At 37.2% G+C, this 19,088-nt stretch overlaps 1 protein-coding gene and 1 non-coding gene across 2 annotated transcripts in view; one reads left to right on the top strand and one right to left on the bottom strand.

Moving 5' to 3' along the window:
• IARS1 (isoleucyl-tRNA synthetase 1) overlaps positions 1 to 19,088 on the bottom strand; it is an 88,442-nt gene that overhangs the window by 11,224 nt on the left and 58,130 nt on the right. Inside the window, exons 21-30 of the mRNA XM_016128851.1 lie at positions 17,711 to 17,802; positions 16,558 to 16,635; positions 15,486 to 15,607; positions 14,951 to 15,053; positions 14,630 to 14,713; positions 8,928 to 9,102; positions 6,685 to 6,797; positions 4,610 to 4,705; positions 3,610 to 3,786; positions 2,668 to 2,773 (exon numbers count right to left, since the gene is read on the bottom strand). Of these exons, the coding sequence (XP_015984337.1) occupies positions 2,668 to 2,773; positions 3,610 to 3,786; positions 4,610 to 4,705; positions 6,685 to 6,797; positions 8,928 to 9,102; positions 14,630 to 14,713; positions 14,951 to 15,053; positions 15,486 to 15,607; positions 16,558 to 16,635; positions 17,711 to 17,802 (1,146 nt within the window). The remainder of the gene's footprint in view (positions 1 to 2,667; positions 2,774 to 3,609; positions 3,787 to 4,609; positions 4,706 to 6,684; positions 6,798 to 8,927; positions 9,103 to 14,629; positions 14,714 to 14,950; positions 15,054 to 15,485; positions 15,608 to 16,557; positions 16,636 to 17,710; positions 17,803 to 19,088) is intronic.
• Positions 6,226 to 6,330, top strand: LOC118601064. Its single transcript, XR_004950166.1, has one exon. It is a non-coding gene; the product is annotated as a U6 spliceosomal RNA (small nuclear RNA).

Below are 19,088 nucleotides of genomic sequence, written 5' to 3'. Positions count from 1 at the left end.
CCTTTAAAATTTACATCTAATTCCCTCCTGCCCCTACTCCCTACTTACCTACTAGCAAACAACGTATTCTCCATTTCTATAATTTTAACATTTCAAGCATGTTACATAAATGGGAATCATACAGCATGCACCCACTTGCGATGTACTTTTTCCACTCTAAAGATTTACCCCAGATTGTTATGTTAATCACTGGTCTGTTACTTCTTATTGCTGAGTCATGTTCCATGGTATGAATGAACCATATAGTCTGTTCAACCAGCATCTGTGATGAACAGCTGGTTGTTTCTAGTTTTTGGTTGTTATGAATGCAGCTATTATAAACGTTAGGCAGAGTTTTTTTGGTGAACATAAACTTTCATTGCTCTGTACTAAATACCCAGGAGTGCAACTGCTAGATTGCTGTGAAACATGTTTAGTTTTTAAAGAAACTGTTAAGCTGTCCCATTTTACATTTCTAATAGCAGTATGAGATCGAGTTTCTTTACATTCTTACCAGTATTTGGTATTGTTACTATTTTTTATTTTAGCCATTTTGATAGGTGCGTAGTGATATTTCATCATAATTTTAATATGTATTTCCTTAATGACTAATAATGTTGAATATTTTCATGTGCTTATATGTCATCTGTTTATTCTCCTTGGTAAATGTCTATTCATGTCTTTTCCCATTTTCTAACTGGATTTTTTTAACTGTTGAGTTTCGAGAGTTCTTTATATATTCTGGATACTTCCTTTGTTGGATATGTGATTTGCAAAGATCTTCTTCCTGTCTGTATCTTGTTTTTTCGTCCTTTACAAAGGATCATCTGTAAAGTAGGATTTTTAATTTTGGTAAAGTTTAGTTTATGAATTTTTTCTTCTATGTATTGGGCTTTTGGTGTCAAGGTTTAAAAACTCTTTGATTAGTTCTAAATCCTAAAGATTTTCTCTTATTCTTTCTAAATGTTTTATAGTTTAATAGTTTGTATTTAAGTCTGTGATCCATTTTGGGCTAATTTTTGTATAAGCTGTAAGACTTAGGTCAAGGACCTTCCTTCCTTCCTTCCTTCCTTCCTTCCTTCCTTCCTTCCTTCCTTCCTTCCTTCCTCCCTCCCTCCCTCCCTCCCTCCCTCCCTCCCTCCCTCCCTCCTTCCTTCCTTCCTTCCTTCATTTTCGCTTATGGATATCTAATTGCTCTAGCACCATAAAATGAAAAGACTCCTCAACTGAACTGCTTTTGCTTCTTTCTCAAAAAGCATTTGGTCACACTTTGTGGATCTATTTCTGTGTTATCTGTGACACTGATCTATGTGTCTATACTACGCTCACACCACAGTCTTCATATGTCTTAAAATTGGGTAGAGCGTCTCCCACTATATTCTTATTTTTCAAAATTGTTTTAGCTATTTTATTGCATTTTTCTTTCCAGATAAATTTTAAAATAATTTTGTCTATAGTTACAGAAAATACTGCTGAGATTTGATAGGAATTGAGTTAAACTTGTATTATTAATTTGAGGAGAACTGATATATTTACTGTATTGAATCTTTTAACATGGAGTACTTCTCCATTTATTTAGATCTTTGAGTTTTTTTAATTAGTATTTTACAGTTTTTGGCATAAAAGTCCTGTTATATGTTTTCTTAGATTTATACCTATATAAATCTTTTATTTGAGCTACTGTTAATGATATTGCATTTAAGATTTCATTTCCCATGTGCTCATTGTTAGTATACAACAATTAAACTGATATTTGTATGTTTATTTTATAAAATGTTAATTTGATAAGTTTTTTCTTTTTATAAGCAATATGATTTTATTCAATTACTTTGGTAACGCCCCTCCCCCCCAATTAATGTTTAAACAAAAGGCATACAAAACTGGCTAAAAAAACATTCAAATAATAAATTTAAAGATCATTTGTAGTTTTCTCCTTGTAACATGAGTGCTTTCAGCCAGGTGATAAATTACAAACGATATAAAATCATGTTAAGATTAACCTATGGTTGCATTTGTAACTTCCTAGGAAAATAATCTTGTTGGGAGCTTTTCTTCCCAGTTGTTTGGTCAACCTGGCCCAAAAAGTGGCAGTAATGGAGTCAGCAGATGGGTGAATCCAGGCTTAATTTGTCTTGTCACTGCTCATTCTGCTGGCCTTGTAACTGAAGCTGACACAGAACTCTGGCCTTGCTGACATCACCGATGTACATCTACTGAGCCCCCTGCCCCTGCCAAAAGACTCACTGCCCCCACTATGACCATACTGTGTGGCTCTAGGTGTACTGTGTAATTTCCAGGTTTTGTAAGTAATAAACATGTATCTTTTCAAAGTTTCCTGATGGTTACGGCTGAAATGTGTGGTGCAATCATATTAAGAAAGAAAAGGGCTGGTCCACTAACAACAGTGGTTATTGATAGACTAAGACCAGTACAAAACAGTCTTCTCACGTTGGTTTTTATATATATGATGTGCAGGGTGTTTAGCTCTCTACTTTGTGCAAAGAATAGGGAAAAGTACATCTATTCCATCTTCCTAGAAGTGTAAGTCCAATAATTTACCCTTGTGGATTCACTCTGATGACAAAAAAATGTTATCCGAATTTATCAATTCTGTTATAAGAGTCTTAAAGATAGTGATAGGTTTAACTAAAAAATAAAATACAAACCATGGAATTCATATGCTCTTACCTTGCTCAATGCCATCTGTACAGATGTTAAGATTGACATATGCACAAGCAGGGCCAGGCTTGGATGATCCTCTGGTGAGTGTAATTTCCAGGTCAGAACCCTTTAACTGAGCACATGGGAATATGTGATTGAGTAACTGCAGCATCTGACCACAGTGTCACCAGCTAACACAGCAACTATTCCTTCTAAGAACAAGAGCTCTATATATAATTCTGAGAGCATATTCAATCTCATCACTGAAACAGTCAAGAGCTATAACTTTTTCTCTCATTTTTGTTTCTTTTTACCTTGTACTTCTAAATATGTGCAAAACAGAAAATGAAACCATCTTGTAAATTGCCCCACTGAAAAGACAGTCATTTCAACTCCTGTTTGTCTATCTTTTTTGTCTCATATAAAGCAGGAACAAGATAAGGAGCAAATGACTGAATAAATAACTAATTGACATAGAATTTCTTCCTCTGTTATAAATGACTAACTCCTGGCCATGTCTTGGTATCACACTTCCATAGTTACATCTAAAATGTACCAAGAAAAATGAAATTTTAATTTTATGTATACCTACTACCGTAAAAGTTAACTGCTTTGCAAGTCGACTATTGTTTACTTAAACAATAATTTCCAGAAAACACAATACTGACTTTTCTAGTTTTAGATACAACAGGCCCGTATAGTCATCTCATCTCCTGGCAATTCTTAAGTACTTCCTGGCTACTTTCCCCAGGAGAACTGTCCTGAGAATAGCCTTACCTTCCCTCCTTCTTCTCTTCTATTCTGGACATTATCTCTCTGACCCTATTGACCACTGTCCAGAGCAAAACTCAGGACTGAGTACTATACCAAGTGCAACTGAGGGGATAGAATATCAAAACGTGACTATATGAACTTAATATAAAATCTAATATTAAAATTCTTAATAGTTCAAGAGAACTCAGAACTCACCTGCGTTTTTTCTTGAATAAGGACTTTATCTGATGTAGGAACTGGATATGCTTTCAAGGGAGCCTTTATGGTGGCCAATATGAACTCCCTGTGGCTTTCAATAATGGTATTCAGATACTTTCCTTCAGACCTTGCTGTGTAATAAACTGTTATTTCATCAGTCGGAATGAGATTGCACTGAAAGCACATACAGAAAATTTAAAAAGGGAAGTACTTTGTTAATTAAAATGTAAGGTGCTGTTGAACAAGGGCTGACAATCCCATATGGCATCATTATGGAAGGGTACAGTTTCTTGCCCAGTCTTCCTCTGAAACAAATGAGTGACACAGCGAGAACTCACTCACAAAGCTCTGAACTGAGACAAAGCTCACAAGCAGCCTGTTTTTCTGTTAGAAATGGCCTCCTCAGACCTTGAACTATAGACCTTAAACACCTGGCCTAAGGAGGAGGGCTGGTGGGAGCCCTCTTTGGGGTAGGAACTCTCTGGCTCTCTCACCTGTTAGGGGCAGGGAACAGCCTCTGTATACCTGCCCTGGCTCCCAGATCCTGAATAAGGAAGAACCACCCACTCTGCCCAGATCCAACAATCTCTCTCCTGAACTAGAAGCCCTTCCACACTGACTTGGCTGCGTATCTGCCCTTCAGACACCTGCTGTCATCTCTGATGACCTACTGCACCAGTTAGGACAGCTATCAATCTAGAAAATGATTTTGTGGAAGCCTCAATGAACTGAAAAAGGAAGACAAGGTGTACAGGTTGGCTGAAAGCTCCTAGTCAGTGAAATACAAGAGTCACAGCCAGCTTGGTAGTGAACAGCAGGGAGGGGAAGAGGCCCAACTTTCCCTCAGAGTACAATCTGACTGGACTATAGACTGGTGACTAATTATCATTAATCGATTACCATGGTTGATATTACCTACCTCTCCCATCCTCCCCAACAATCCAAACAAAAAACAAACAAAACTCCAAAACAATAGCTTGTTCTTAGCCTTACAAACCTTTTTGCGAAGTTTCTGGATGCGATTGATGACTTCTCGAGCCATTCCTTCATCCACCATTGACTGGTCAGGGGTGATGTCTAAGAGAACCAAAGCCTGTAGGAATGAACAGAGCATACCATGACAATCAAATAAGGAAAATGGTTCTTTCGAACTCAGCAAAATGCTACTTAAAACTAAAGTCTGAAAAGTATAATATGCAGTTTTATTTATTTATGAAACTGAGCAGAAGACACAGTTAATCTAGTTTCTTTTTAGTGCAGGTCCACGTTTGCAACAAGTGATTCCTTCATCTCGGAGAAAGATACAGCTTTCCCTTTTTCTTCTGTAGGATGCTGCTCACAGATCCCCCGAGACTGGCTTTTGTTAGTCTTTCATGTAACTGCTTTTTGTCTATCTAATAAATAATGTTAACTATTCTAATAAGATTATTAGTGATGAAGGCCTTACAACAGCACAACTTTTCACAGCGAATCTACCACAAACAACTGGATTGAAGGCTTCAAAGCAGCCATCTGTTATTTTCTTAAACCATGACCTCTTTTTATCCTTTGGTTTATTGATGTGATTCAGGAGAATTTCTACAATGGACCATAGTACTTTTTATATGATTTAATTTAAATTGTCATCTCGTCAACTTTGTCTACTTTTCTATTTCTATCTCACCTGTTTTACAGATTGTCGATGATATGCTAATAATGACAGTAGCACTTCTACTATAGAGGGGAATATACTTGTAAATTAGGCACCATCGCCCCTTTGAAGAAACTCAATCGGAGAAGTTAAATTTCATGAAGGTACAGAAGGTAGAACTGGAAATAGATGATAAATCAGGGCAGGGCCACCACGGCCCACAATATATAAACCATGTCAAAAAATTCAGAAGCATCATCAGATGATACTTCCTTAAGTGTAGACCACTTTTTTAGGCCCTCCGTTATAATGACTATAATCAGGAGGGACTGCACCCTCTCAATGCTTACAAACCTCCTCACTGTACTTCCATCCCTCCCTCCTTCCCTCCCTCCCTTCCTTCCTTCCCTCTTTCCCTTCTTCTCTCCCTCTCTCCCAGCTTCCTTACCTTTGGCCCCTTGCCAGTCTACACATATGGAGTTCTGTCGATATTTAGTGTAAGCCCCTGTGCAAAGGCCTGAAGAGGTAGGCCTCTTCATATGAGGTACTTCCCCATTTCCCCTTGTATATGGCATGTCAGGCACAGGAGGAGGCCCTCATTCCCACACTGGGGAATCTTACATGTCTGCCCAGAGAAGTATAGTCAAGTGTAAAAAGAGATGCTCTGACCCATCACAATAAAAAATGCTGATCCCAGAATCCAAAACTGCCTGTATTTCCTCCTCAAGGAGGATTCCCTAACCATCCCCACCTCTACTCCAGACTTCGGATAGGAGCTCTTCTCTGTACTTATTTCTATCAGATAGTTTATCAGGTGAAATAATAATTGGCTTACTTTCCTGTCTCTATGAGTGACTTATTTCTTGAGAAGGGTGGGATTACATCTTATTCATTTTCATATGACCCTAAACCTCATAAAGACAATTACTTGCATATAGAAGTCACGAAATGTCTATTTATACATGGTTAAAGAAATGCATATGGTACTCGCTTCAGCAGCACATATACTAAAACTGGAACAATACAGAGAAGATTAGCATGGCCCAAGCAAGGATGATACGCAAATTCGCAAAGCGTTCCATACTTTTAGTCACAGGGATGGGGAGCACAGCAGAGGGAATGCAGTTGGCATTAATATGATGACTAGGTGGAGGGCCAGGGGAGGGAGGGAGCAATTGGGGGGATAATTTTATGAACTATATAGATGTATAACCAATGTATTTTATATTTGAAACTAATTTAAATAAATAAATTTTTTAAAAAAGAAATGCGTATGTAAAGAGCATATAATGGAGGAGTTTAATAAGCTAATCTCAAATGAATAACTGGTTTATTTTACCCTGAGACAAGCTGTCAACATTGTTGGAAAAGGCATAGGTAAATATTTTCTCCTCTATGTTCTTATCTTTTGGTAAAGAAATATTCTAGGCAAAAAAAAATACCTGAGCATCCGAGTGTGCTTCAAATTGTGCTGTCCCACCTGTTGCCTGGTCAAAGGTGTACATGAGGCGAATGTCTTCTTCATGCAATTCGTGGCCTCCCACAACAATGGTCCCTATTGGAGAAGCATCGGCTCCTGTTACTCAATCAGTCCCTCCTTGAGCCACCCTGCTACAAGTATTAAGCTATGGTGGCTTCAGGATATCATGTTCTTCTGATTCATGTCATTGTTGCCATCAAGGATGTTACAAACCTTTAGCTTGTACCTTCCTGCCTTGAGACCAGTTAAATCACCAGCAATGTTTACTGTTATATATAAACTCCCAGGTTCAAAGACACATGCCAGGAGGCAACAAACCCCTGCCATAAATACAGAACATCATGATGTCTGTAGAGTCAAATGAACTTAGGCCTACTACTTACTAACTGTTGAACCCTGGTGTTCTGCTATCTGCTGAGCAGGGTGCAGAGAGGTGGGTGAAATAAGATGAACAGTGTACAACCTGTCATGCCTGTCCACAGCAGGGTGTACAAGCAGCTGGGAATGGCAATTCCCATCTTTAGAAAGCCTGCTGGGATCACCTACAGGCTACCATTCTCACTTCATGTTCTGAAAACTATTTTGCTTTCCATCAGTGCAGAACAGTCTATTCAGAAACTACTATTTAAAAACAGCACTCTTGGTTTCCAATAAGGTTTAGTTCAGGAATTGTTGATATTTTGGCTATTGGGTGAAACAACTTAGATATACAATTTGAAGGTTGGTCAAAGATTTGATAAAGATTTTATTAATTTAATATATCCAGTTAAATTAGTTGTGCCTCAACTTTTAGTTGCTAGCCTCTTATATTTTAGAAATTTTATCTAACAATTTGGGGAAAATTGAGGATATTTCCTCTAATTTACAAAACCACTCATCTGATTTGGGTCTTTAAATCTCTCCTCATGTCACCTCTGTGCTTATGATTTTCAACTTCAGAGGGAGCCCTAACAATCAAACACTTTGTACTCTAGGACAGCTGCAGGATGTCAAGCAACCATAATAAGATCAAGCATGATTCTAATCATGGCAGAGCTGAGAACTCTTGGGTCCATGGAAAGGCTCTCCAAAAGAGAGGAGAGAGCTGAGACCCCTTTCCTAAACTCCTCATACTACCCTTTACATTTCCTTCAGTGCACTTATTAAAACTGTATTTCCATAAACCTTCAGTGTGTGCCAGTATCATGAGGGAAACGACAATGTCTGTCTTGAATATATCAACTCTATGTTCTCAGCGCTAGCCAAAAATAAAAGCTTTAAAAAAAAATTTGCTGAATGAACAAATCCAGTCTTGGCCCAATTAAGAGACCAAAATACAAATTTTAGGTATTTTAAAGAAACTGTAATAAGCTCTGACCCAGTTCTCCTTCCTAAAAAAGCTCCAAACCTCAATGCTAAATCCTTCTCTAAAAATACCTTAATTAAAAAAAATCAAAAAAACTCCAGTCTTCATTCTGCCACATCCAAAAGACGTCATCTTTTTTCTCACTAGTAACATGTGATAACAGTGACACTCTCTACCACTGGTTGGTAATAAAGCCCTAGAGAGTTCTGCTCTCTCTTCAGTAGGGTAGATTTTCTAGGCCCACATTAGCATTTGTAGAATTCAAATTCTGATTCAGTAATTTCTATCTAGAAACCTAGCCAAAAGGAATCAATTCCATAAAATATTTACATGTAAAAATATCCACTGAAATATTATTCATAATATTAAAAGAATGCAAACGACAATAAAAGACTGGTTAAAAACATCAGGTATCCAAATGAAGGCAAATTATGCAGTTATTGAAACAGCATTTAAAAATTATTAACACATAGCAATGTTTATAATATAAATTAAAAATCCAAGTAAAAACAAACATATAATGTAATAATGAGTGAAAAACATGAAATTTAAAATTATAGTGTGATCTCAAACTAGAAGTAAATGAATCAGATTTTAAGAGTGCCCTAGCACCTAACATATTAAACAGCAGAGGGTACGCTCAATCTATATTAAATGGATGGGTGATGGGTAAGGGGTCATTTTAGCTGTCTTACTTTTTTCTAAATTATCAAAATTATTCATAATAAACATTTTTGTGATTAGAAAAGACTTATTTTAAAAAAGGCTGAGACAGTGTAAATGTCTAAGTATGAGCCTAAACATGAGATTCTCATCAGGCTGAGGCCAGGTACAGTGTCCCTGTTAGAGAAGATACACACCAGTCTTCTGAAACTGCTCCAGCTCCTCACTGCTCAGCTGCTTGATGGATGTCATCACTGCTTTGAAGGCTCCCTTCAGACGCTTCCCCAGCACCATGTGATCCGGTTCTGCCCTTAGGCGAATACCATACTTGTTTTTGTCTGTAGATAGCGTAACTTTTCGAACATTCAATTCCTATGGTTGGTGAACAAGATGAAACAAAAATGAAGGAATTGAAAACATACGTCCACAAAAACTGCACATAAACGTTCACAGCAACATTATTCACAATAACCAAAAATGCAATAACCCAAATGTCTATCAACTGTGAAAAGATAAAAATATGCGATCCATCCATACAATAGACTCTTATTTAGCAATATAAAGGAATGAAGCATTGATTTTATGCTATAACATGAATAACCCTTAGTGGTAAGTGAAAGTCAGACACGAAAGACCACATATTGTAGGATTCTATTTATATGAGATGTCCAGAGTAGGCACACTCAGAGACAGAAAACAGATTCATGGTAGCCAAGGATGATGGGATCTTGAGGGGAAAATGGTGCATAAAGAATAATGGATACTGAGTTTCTTTATGAGGTAATGAAAATGCTGTAAAATTGTGGGTTTTGGCTGCACAACTCTGTAAATAATACTAAATACCACTGAATTGCATGGTATGAAAAAACCTTTCTTGACCAGATCAGTCAAGACAGTTGAGCAGACCTCAACTCAACTAAAGATGAGGCTGCCCGGTCCCACATGGGCTGAGCGAGACAGAGGCTAAGGCAGCTGCAGATGTTCCTCCTAAAGGGGTTGTAACTGGACTTCTGTGGTATCAGATTTGCTTGCCCTGAGCTTTAATGTTGGGGCGGCTGCTGGAGGGGCATAGTACATAGAACCAGATACAAAAACGCGGCTAAAATGGGGAGACAAAGAAGCATGTCCCACTTGAAAGAACAGAACAGAGCCCCAGAAAAAGATCTAAACAAAGTGGAGTCAAGCAATCTAAGAGACGCAGAGCTCAAAACACTGGTTATAAAGATGTTCAATGAACTTAGGGGACAAGTAGATGAACTCAGTGAGAACTTTGATAAAGAAACATAAAAATGGAGATGGAAATATAATAGGGAACCAATCAGAAATAAAGAATGTAGTATCTGAGATGAAAAGCACATTAGAGAAAATCAACAGAGTGGATGAAGAGGAGGATTGAATCACCAATATAGAGGATGGAAGTAGCGGAGGATGTCCAACAAGAACAGCAACAAGAAAAAAATAATACAAAAAATGAATATAATTTAAGGAGACTGTGGGACAACATCAAGTGTAACAACATTCGCATCACAGGGGTACCAGAAGGAGAAAAGAGAGAGAAAGCGGTTGAAATCTATTTGAAGAAATTAAGATGGAAAACTTCCCTAACTTGGAGAAGTAAATAACATATGACCCTAGGAAGCTCAGAGAGTCTCAAAAAAGATGAACCCAAAAAGGCCCACACCAAGACACATCATCATTAAAATGCAAAAAGTTAAATACAAAGAGAGAATCTTAAAGCAGCAAGAGAGAAGCAGTTAATTATTTACAAGGGAGAACCCATAAGACTGGTGGCTGATTTCTCAAAAGAAACGGCAAGACAGAAGGGCTGGGCACAAAATATTCAAAGCAATGAAAAGCTAGGACCTACAATCAAGAATCCTTTATCCAGCAAAGCTATCAATCAGTTGAAGGAAAAATAAAGAGCTTCGCAGATAAAAAAATCCTAAAGGAATTCATCACCACCAAGCCAGTATTATAGGAAATGTTGGAAGGACTAATTTAGGAAGGAAATATATGTATCAAAAATACAAATAAAGAATGGCAATAACTACATAGCTATCAACAGATGCTTCAAATGAAAAAGAATTAAAAGCTCCAATCAAAAGATAGGGTGACTGAATGGATAAGAAAATGAGACCCTTACATATGTTGCCTAAAGAGATTTACTTCAGATTAAAAGATACACACAGACTAAAAGTAAAGGGATGGAAAAAGATACTGCATGATGAACCTAGAGGGTATTGTGCTGAATGGAGTAAGTCAGATACAGACACATGCCATATAATTTCATGTATGTGTGGAATCTAAAGAACAAAATTAACAAACAAACAAACGAAAAACCAGAAACAAACTCATAGATACAGAGAACATTTTGAGGACCACCAGATGAGAGGGGGATGGGGAGGGGTTAGTGAAAAAGGGGAAAGGGATTAAAAAGTACAAATAGGTAGTCTCAAAATAGTCAATGAGAAACAAAATGTAGCATAAGAAATATAGTCAATAATGTAATAAGTATGTAAGGGGAAAGAAGGTTACTAGATTTATTGGAGTGATCATTTTGTGAGTTATATAGATCTCTAATCACTATGATGTACAATGGAAACTAATATAATATTGTATCTCAACTATAATTGAAAAACAACATATTTTATCAAAAAACCCAAAAATACCAGGTAGGCAAATCGATAAGCACACAGGAAAATGGAGGCCAGATAGGCAACGCTAGACTATTAGCCAAAGAAATTTATACTTGGAGTTTGAAATTATGCTGGAATGATAAATTAAGTGAAAATGGCAGAGTTTAAGTGAAACCACAAAACCCACCAATAAAGTCCCCTTTTTTTCTGTCATTTGATATTAGAAAAATATCGTATCGAAAATTTTCATAAAATTCAAGCCAGGGTAAATGTTTAAAAATCATTACAGTTATACTTTAGTACATCAGGAAAATAAGAATATTTTGATCAAAACACAGAGAAACCCATCCATTTATATTAGAATTATGAATTATAGGATCTACTCTCTGGAAGCATTAGGATATTCTTCCTGCATCGATATCAGATATTTTGATTATTTGGGGAATATAAATGAAGCCAGTATATTACAGTGGCAAGAACACACAATTTGTAGTCATAGTGATTTAGGTTTGGTTTTTCTTGGTCACCTACCAAATGTGAAGTCCTGGACAATCTATTTAACATTTCCAAGTCTTGGTTCCCTCATCTGTAAAATGGGTATAATAGTACTTTCCTCTTGAGATTACTGTGAAAGTTAAGATAGATGATACATGGGAAAGGATTACCCTAATTAATCTTTTCTAAGATGTATTTACTTATATATTTTATATTTTAATACTCCAAAATCAACATGATTCTTGTAAATGTTGTTAGGCTAGCTGGACAGCAGTTGTGATATTGTTATCACTGCCTGTACAAGCTCACCAAAACTCGTAGAATGGGTGTTAGTGGCTTGGAAGAAAATCTCAGATAATAGTGGAGTATTCATCTTAAGAAATGCTTCAATACCAATGTTCTTGATGGCTCAAAGGACAAATATCATGTGGAAAAACACAGACATTCATGATTCTCAGTCAAAAAGAAATTCAGACAAGCTGGACCCAGAATGTGAAGAGATTTTAGACTAATTAATTTTACTTATAATTTCCTTCTATGTACATACAAGAATGACATATAAAAATCTAAGCCTAAAGGATAAAAAATGGGCAAGAGAGCTGAATAGTTATTTCTCCAAAGAGGACATACAAATGGCCAATAGACATATGAAATGATGCTCAAGGTCAATAATCATCAGAGAAATGAAAAAATTAATACCCCAGTGAGATATCACCTCACACCTGTCAGATTGATATCATCAATCAATAAAAAAACAACAGGTGTTGGTGAGGATGCGGAGAAAAGAGAACCCTCGTATGTGCTGGTGGGATTGCAAATTGGTATAGACTCTATGGAAAATGGTTTGGAGGTTTCTCAAAAAATCAAAAATAGAACTACCCTTTGACCCAGCAATTGCACTTCTAGGTATTTATCCAAAGAAAATCAAAACACTAATTTGTAAAAAATGTATGCACCCCTATGTTCACTGCAGCATTATTCACAATAGCCAAGATATGAAAGCAACCTAAGTGCCCAAAGTAGATAACTGGATAAAAAAGTTATAGTATATATATACAATGGAATATTACTCAGCCATAAAAAATAAGAAAGGAAAAGAAAAGAAATTTTACCATTTGCAACAACATGGATGGACCTAGAGGGTATTATGCTGAGTGAATTAAGTTAGACCGAGAAAGATAACTGCCATATAATTTCACTTATATAAGGAATCTAAGAACAACAGAAATGAACCAACTAAACGAAAACAGGCTCACAGATACAGAGAACAAACTGGTGAAGTACAAATTAGTAGTTGTAAAACAGTCATGGGGGTGGGGAGTACAGCATAGGAAATATAGTCAATATTACTGTAATGGCTGTGTGCAGTGGGTACTAGAGTAATCAGGGGGAATCACTTCATACAATGAAATACATGCCTTACCTTTTTACTGTATACTGTATACTGGAAACTAATTTTTTTAAAAAGAGACAACTCTAGAATTTGAAATATAACTTCATCTCTCAAGGGTAATCTTTGCTCAAGCAATTTCTGAGCACCACAAGGTTAACTAAGCAGAAAAAATCAGTTAAATGGAGACATTTCATGCCTCTATCCTGCTAGTTAAATTAAAGATTACCAATGCAGCAGGAAATGATGCCAGCACAGAAAATATAAAGATATCACTGAACTTGAGATTGAAGCACATTGTAGGGAAATGTCTAGTTTTGCCATTACACTTAACTGTATCATGTGATCTCATAGTGATTAAGATATTCCCTTTACATATACTCTATTTTCATCTATATTTGCAAGCATTAACTATAAAATTTATAACATAATTCTTTAGTTTCTAATATTTATCTGGAATTCACAAGCAATTCAAAACCAATATAGAAATTAATATTTTCTACAATAATAAATTTAAATATCAGTTTTTAAAACATTATGAAATAAAGATTTTTGGGAGGGCAACTGACACTAGTTTAAACTCTTGACGCCAAAACTTCACTTCTAGGAACTGACACTAGTTTAAACTCTTGACGCCAAAACTTCACTTCTAGGAATCTATCTAACATCTATACTCTGACATGTGCACAAAGATACACACGAACCTTTTGTAATGAGAAACCTAAATTTCCAACAATAGGAGAGAAATTAAATAAATTATGATAAATCCAGGAAGTGAACATTATGCAGCTGTTATAAAGAATAAAGATCTCTATGTTCTAAGTTAAAAAAAGTTAAGACTATATACAAAATCTCTATTTACAAACAAAATCGATGATGATGTATATGTCTGTACAAATGTGTGTTATGTGTGTAAAATGCTAAGAACAACTCTAGCAGGAGATACCCTAGTGAACAACCCTAGGAGATGAGATTTCAGGGAGCGAATGGAATAGGAAAGGACTCACCTTTGTACTCTATGCCAGTCCTTGAATTATTGACAACCAACATGTGTTCACTTGTTACTTGTATAATTTAAAGGAACAAAGTTTATTTTTTGTTAATTATCAAAAAGTACTTTGGGGAAAGAAAGTAGATGATCCAATTAATGTAAGAAAATCCATTAACCTTGAAATCATTTAAAAAAATTAAAATTACATTGTAAAAACTCATGATTCCAAGTATAAAATTTCATGGATGGTTAAATTTATAAAGATATATGAAGTAAAAAGGATAAATTATACACTTAAAGTGTAGTTCACTGAAAAGTACTAATCAAAATAATCTTCTCAAGGAAAGAAGTCTGTTTGGACCCGAACAGACAAATCATCTGTCTTACCTCAATTATATACTTCTCCAAAGACCTGATGTCATTAAGAGCTTCCAAATCTTGATGGATAACCACAATTTCTTTCAAAGGATACTAAGAGGAAAAGGGAAGAAAAAGTTCAGTAAGAAGCTAGTCCTCAAAACTGCAGAAAAATGGAATGCTAAATGTTTTCTCCAAATGTCAAGCTCCAGACTAATTAGGCTCATCTAATACTAAATCATTAGTACTAATAAAAATTTATGCCATTGCAAGAAGCTGTCTATATTAAGAAAATAGTCAAAAACATAATCTTTTAGGTCTGTGCAATGTAAAATATAAAAAAACTCAAACCTTTATTGGAATAGTTTTGCGGTCTCGAATCACTCGCCCAAGTTCAATCACAGACTGCATTCTAGATACTGCATTCTCAGTTTTCTTGTCAATCAATTCCTCTCTGATTTGAAAAGGTACAGATGTGAAAGAGATTAGATTTAATGGAAAAAAATCCCAAACAACAGGCATACCTAAGTGAGGAAGAGGGTCAGGCTAAAGATATGATGGTGTAGCGAGGCCTCCTGGTGAGGCCCTGGGGAAGGACAGCATGTGCTGGCTAAGTGGGTACATGGTGAGAAGTAAGTGGTAAGCCTGAGTCTGTTGCTCAGTACCCAGCAGCTTCCCAGGATGCCCCAATGGGCCTGCCGACACCCCACTTGCTGCAGTGCTACCGGTGGTTCCACACTGAGCACTCCTCCTACCCATTCTGTAGCTTGAGGAGCTGTTCAGGTGAGAAGCAGGGTATAAAGGGGCTGAGGCACCCACATGACTGCATCTCTGGCAACTTCATTTCCCATGGCCCAGGTGAGGCTTATATGTATTTGATTCTTACCGAACATGGGGCAGCATAAGGTAATGGATACTGAGTGTGTCCTTGTCCAGGACAGAAACAGGGTCGATCAGCATTTTCATATTCTGGTACATCAATTCAGTAAGAAAAGGTGTATAGGGGGCCTGTATGAAGACAGAGGGCATTATGCAGCCATCATTAACTGATCTGAGTGGAAAACAAGAACTAAACATTTTAGAGATTGACACAGGAATATACACAGAAGTGGATGTGAGGTGACTAAACATGTCCTATGAAAGAGAAATGACTTCATTTTGAACTTGGAGAGATAAACTTCCTGAATCACAAGAGAAGTACAGAAAAGACTCCAAGCATCCTGGAGAATGTAATAAAAACTGGAGCTGCTGACCACGTGCCAGCGAAGTCACTATAAAGAGGACTCAATGTCTCTAAACCTCAGAAACTTCCCATGTAAATGGAAGAATACTATCTACTTCTTAGGATGAAAGTGAAAGAGATGAGATGTGAGGAACCAGGCATAGGACCTGGTACAAAGCAGGTTCTCATTCCGTGTATGTTCAGCAAGTAAATAGAACACTTATAAATTATAATGGGGAGCAGAAATATAATATGGGGAATTAAAACTGGATCCTTTAGTTGCATATCATTTTGCACTAATTATGAAATAATATTTAAATTGATAGAAATATGTTTAAGTAAAACACTGTGATATATTTGCTTGGTTAGATATTAGTTCAAGAACTTCACTATTATTTGCAATTATAGGAATCCGCATGAAGATGAGGTATGTTATTTAAGGAAACTGTGGCAATTTGGTGTAGATGTAAGAACCATGACCTGAAATGTACTGCCAGTGGTGAAAAGAAAAAAAATCCAGCTTTGAAGATTAAGTTTCTTAGCCCTTACTTGATGCATATAAGCTAATAAGATTTCTGAAAAAGGAATTAGAGATTTAAATTGTTTTAAAACTTCTATTTCTATTTATGGTTCCACAAATACAGAATAGATACATACAGACTGAGGATGATGTAGCAACAGGGCACTGCAAGCTGCTCTTAGGGCTAGAGTTTTAGAATGGGGCCAACCTTCTTACCATAAGTTTGCACAGAGAAAATAGAACACTAAACAAGGTCTCCAGGGCCATAACACAATCCTCTATCCCGTTTTCACCCTAGTGAATAAAAAAGAAACACACACTGAACTGTTAAAAACAAATAGAGGAAACCCATAGAGAGCTTACAGTGTACAGACAAAGCAAGTACAAGTAACCACAACCACTGATGGTCTGGGGTCAGCACAGAAAGCCAGGATGGGGCACCTTTACTCTACCCTATCTCTGAGGCCAAGCTGATGGAGAAGGATCTGTAACTGAGGTTAAAGACAAACTGGAGAACCTGAAGGCTGAGGGTGGGATTCACATGCAACAGACAGAAATAGTTGCTAACACAATAATTTAAAGTACTTTTAGGTAATATTTCTTACTTTTTAAGAAAGGCTATACTGTGTATTAAAAAATAGTTACGTTAATTCATTCTCAGAAAAGCATAAAAATAATTTTAAAAAATTTCAACTATACTTAAGTTACCCAGGGACAACTATTATAAACATTTTTAGTGCATGTCTTTGTAGATTATGTTTATCTAAAAACATGCACATAATAATGTGTACAATCTATTTTAACAAAAATGAAATCACTGTTCTGCTCTGGGCTTTTATCATTAACACATTTGAAGGCAAAACTGATGGGTGGTAGGAGCCTCCACCTGGTCTATGGTATAGGCATCCCTTACTTCCTGTCTTCTACCACCTCTGTTTATATGCTGCTTAAAGTCCTGGGTCTGGACCCATGCTTCATTCATTCTAAATCCCCAATAGGCTTAAGAAAGAGTTTTGTCAATAAACAACTGACCCTCTAAAGGTAGAAGCAAGGAGGTGCCCCTCTGGAGTTACAGTTGTACTTGACAACATTTGAAAATACTTGCATAAATTTATTTTGGGTTTTAAGAGGTCCTATATATCTCTACATAACTGTGTCCTGAAAATATGCAAGATGACTTTTAGAACTAATAGGTCCCCATCCATCAAATTGTGATAAAAATAGTAAATATGCAATGTAAAAAGAAAAAGCTTCAAAAACTGAAGGCATTTGAAAATATTCCTAATTTTTATTTTGGCTGTGGTCATTTCTCCTCAACTTTCACACTTCCTACACTTTTTTGCTCTTCCCAACAGCAGCCTGGACTTACCTTTAATCTTTTGCGGTTCATTCTGACATACCAATTGGTCAGAAGATCCACAAACTTGACCAGGCGAGGCACCACAGTATAGAGCCTATAAGCTAAAAGTAAGACCAATCAATCGGGCAGCGAGAATATACCGAGCATTTGCAGCACTTGGAGGGGTGGATACAAGAGAAGAACAAGTAGCCCCAAGCCATCCAAGGGCTGCCACACATGTTAAGGAGGCAGGAAGAATCAAAGTGTAGCAATTACAATGACTCATTCACTGAGCACGTTATTATATGGCTGTCAAGTGTCTACGGGTGCACACAAATCACCTTATGAGCCACTGTCAGTGAGAGAAATGTGTGGCTGAGAGGCTGAGTGTCCATCACATGACTCAACGAGGCATGTTTACCTGGAGCTATGCAATGCTGCAGCACCACAAAAGCCCAACTTCTTTCCACTGTGCTGCCCTGTTACCTCAACCAAGACTGACACACATTGTTAGGTGATTTCTGTGATCAGAGGACTATTCTGTAAAGAAAGAGGCCTAAGTTATTTCTAGGGTTAGGTACACTTTTCACCTTCTAGGAAGCCAGTTTCCTATGTTCAGGTTTCAGCTCTGAGAGAGTAAATGAGGACAGTATTAATGAGCACATGATAAACAGAAGCAGTAGCACTTACTGCTGAGGTCACTTTAATAAAAGCTGCAGTCCTCAAGGATTCTATTTCAGACTCTATGTTGACAAATGAGCTCAGGGCACAAGCTGACAAGTTGATGGTGTGGGAACTGCACTGAAGAGTCTGAGTCTGGAGCCCATCTCATCAGCTCCATGTGTACTGCCTGACCTATCACACGTGGTCCTTACCACTCAGCTGATGTACACAAGTGCTGCCTAACCTCCAGTTCCCAGGGAGCTGGACTCTGTCCAGAGTGTACATTCTCAGGAGCACACAGCAATGGCTGCCTAAAGATGGCAAGTGCCCTGGCAAGAATCCCCAGCATAGTTTCCCATCCATTCATGTCACTCAGGAGGGACTAGTAGACATGAGAGTGTGGCAAACTCCAAGATCAATGATTTGCCTCACATTCATTTTCATCTTCTGTCAATTTGTCCAGCAGCTTGACAGTCATATAATCTTTATTATGTAAATTTAATGGGATGGACGTAGTCCTTTGGAATGACTGATAAACCTGCTGAATTTCCTGGACAAACTGTCCTATTGTGCCAAGTGTAGAGGCACCTACCTATTCCAGTAAAAGCAATGTACTGACTATGGAGTGGCAAACCCCTGCATGAACCACAGGACTGCTTTGCCCCTCTAATCCACTGGAGTGCTCCAACTGCACAGCAGCACCTGGCAATCACAGGGTGCTGAGGGAGGCAGGTCAACCTCGCCA

Source organism: Rousettus aegyptiacus, unplaced genomic scaffold (assembly GCF_014176215.1).
Source record: "Rousettus aegyptiacus isolate mRouAeg1 unplaced genomic scaffold, mRouAeg1.p scaffold_m13_p_3, whole genome shotgun sequence".
In the NCBI taxonomy this organism is placed as follows: domain Eukaryota; kingdom Metazoa; phylum Chordata; class Mammalia; order Chiroptera; family Pteropodidae; genus Rousettus; species Rousettus aegyptiacus.
This window is presented reverse-complemented; position numbering and strand designations above follow the sequence as displayed.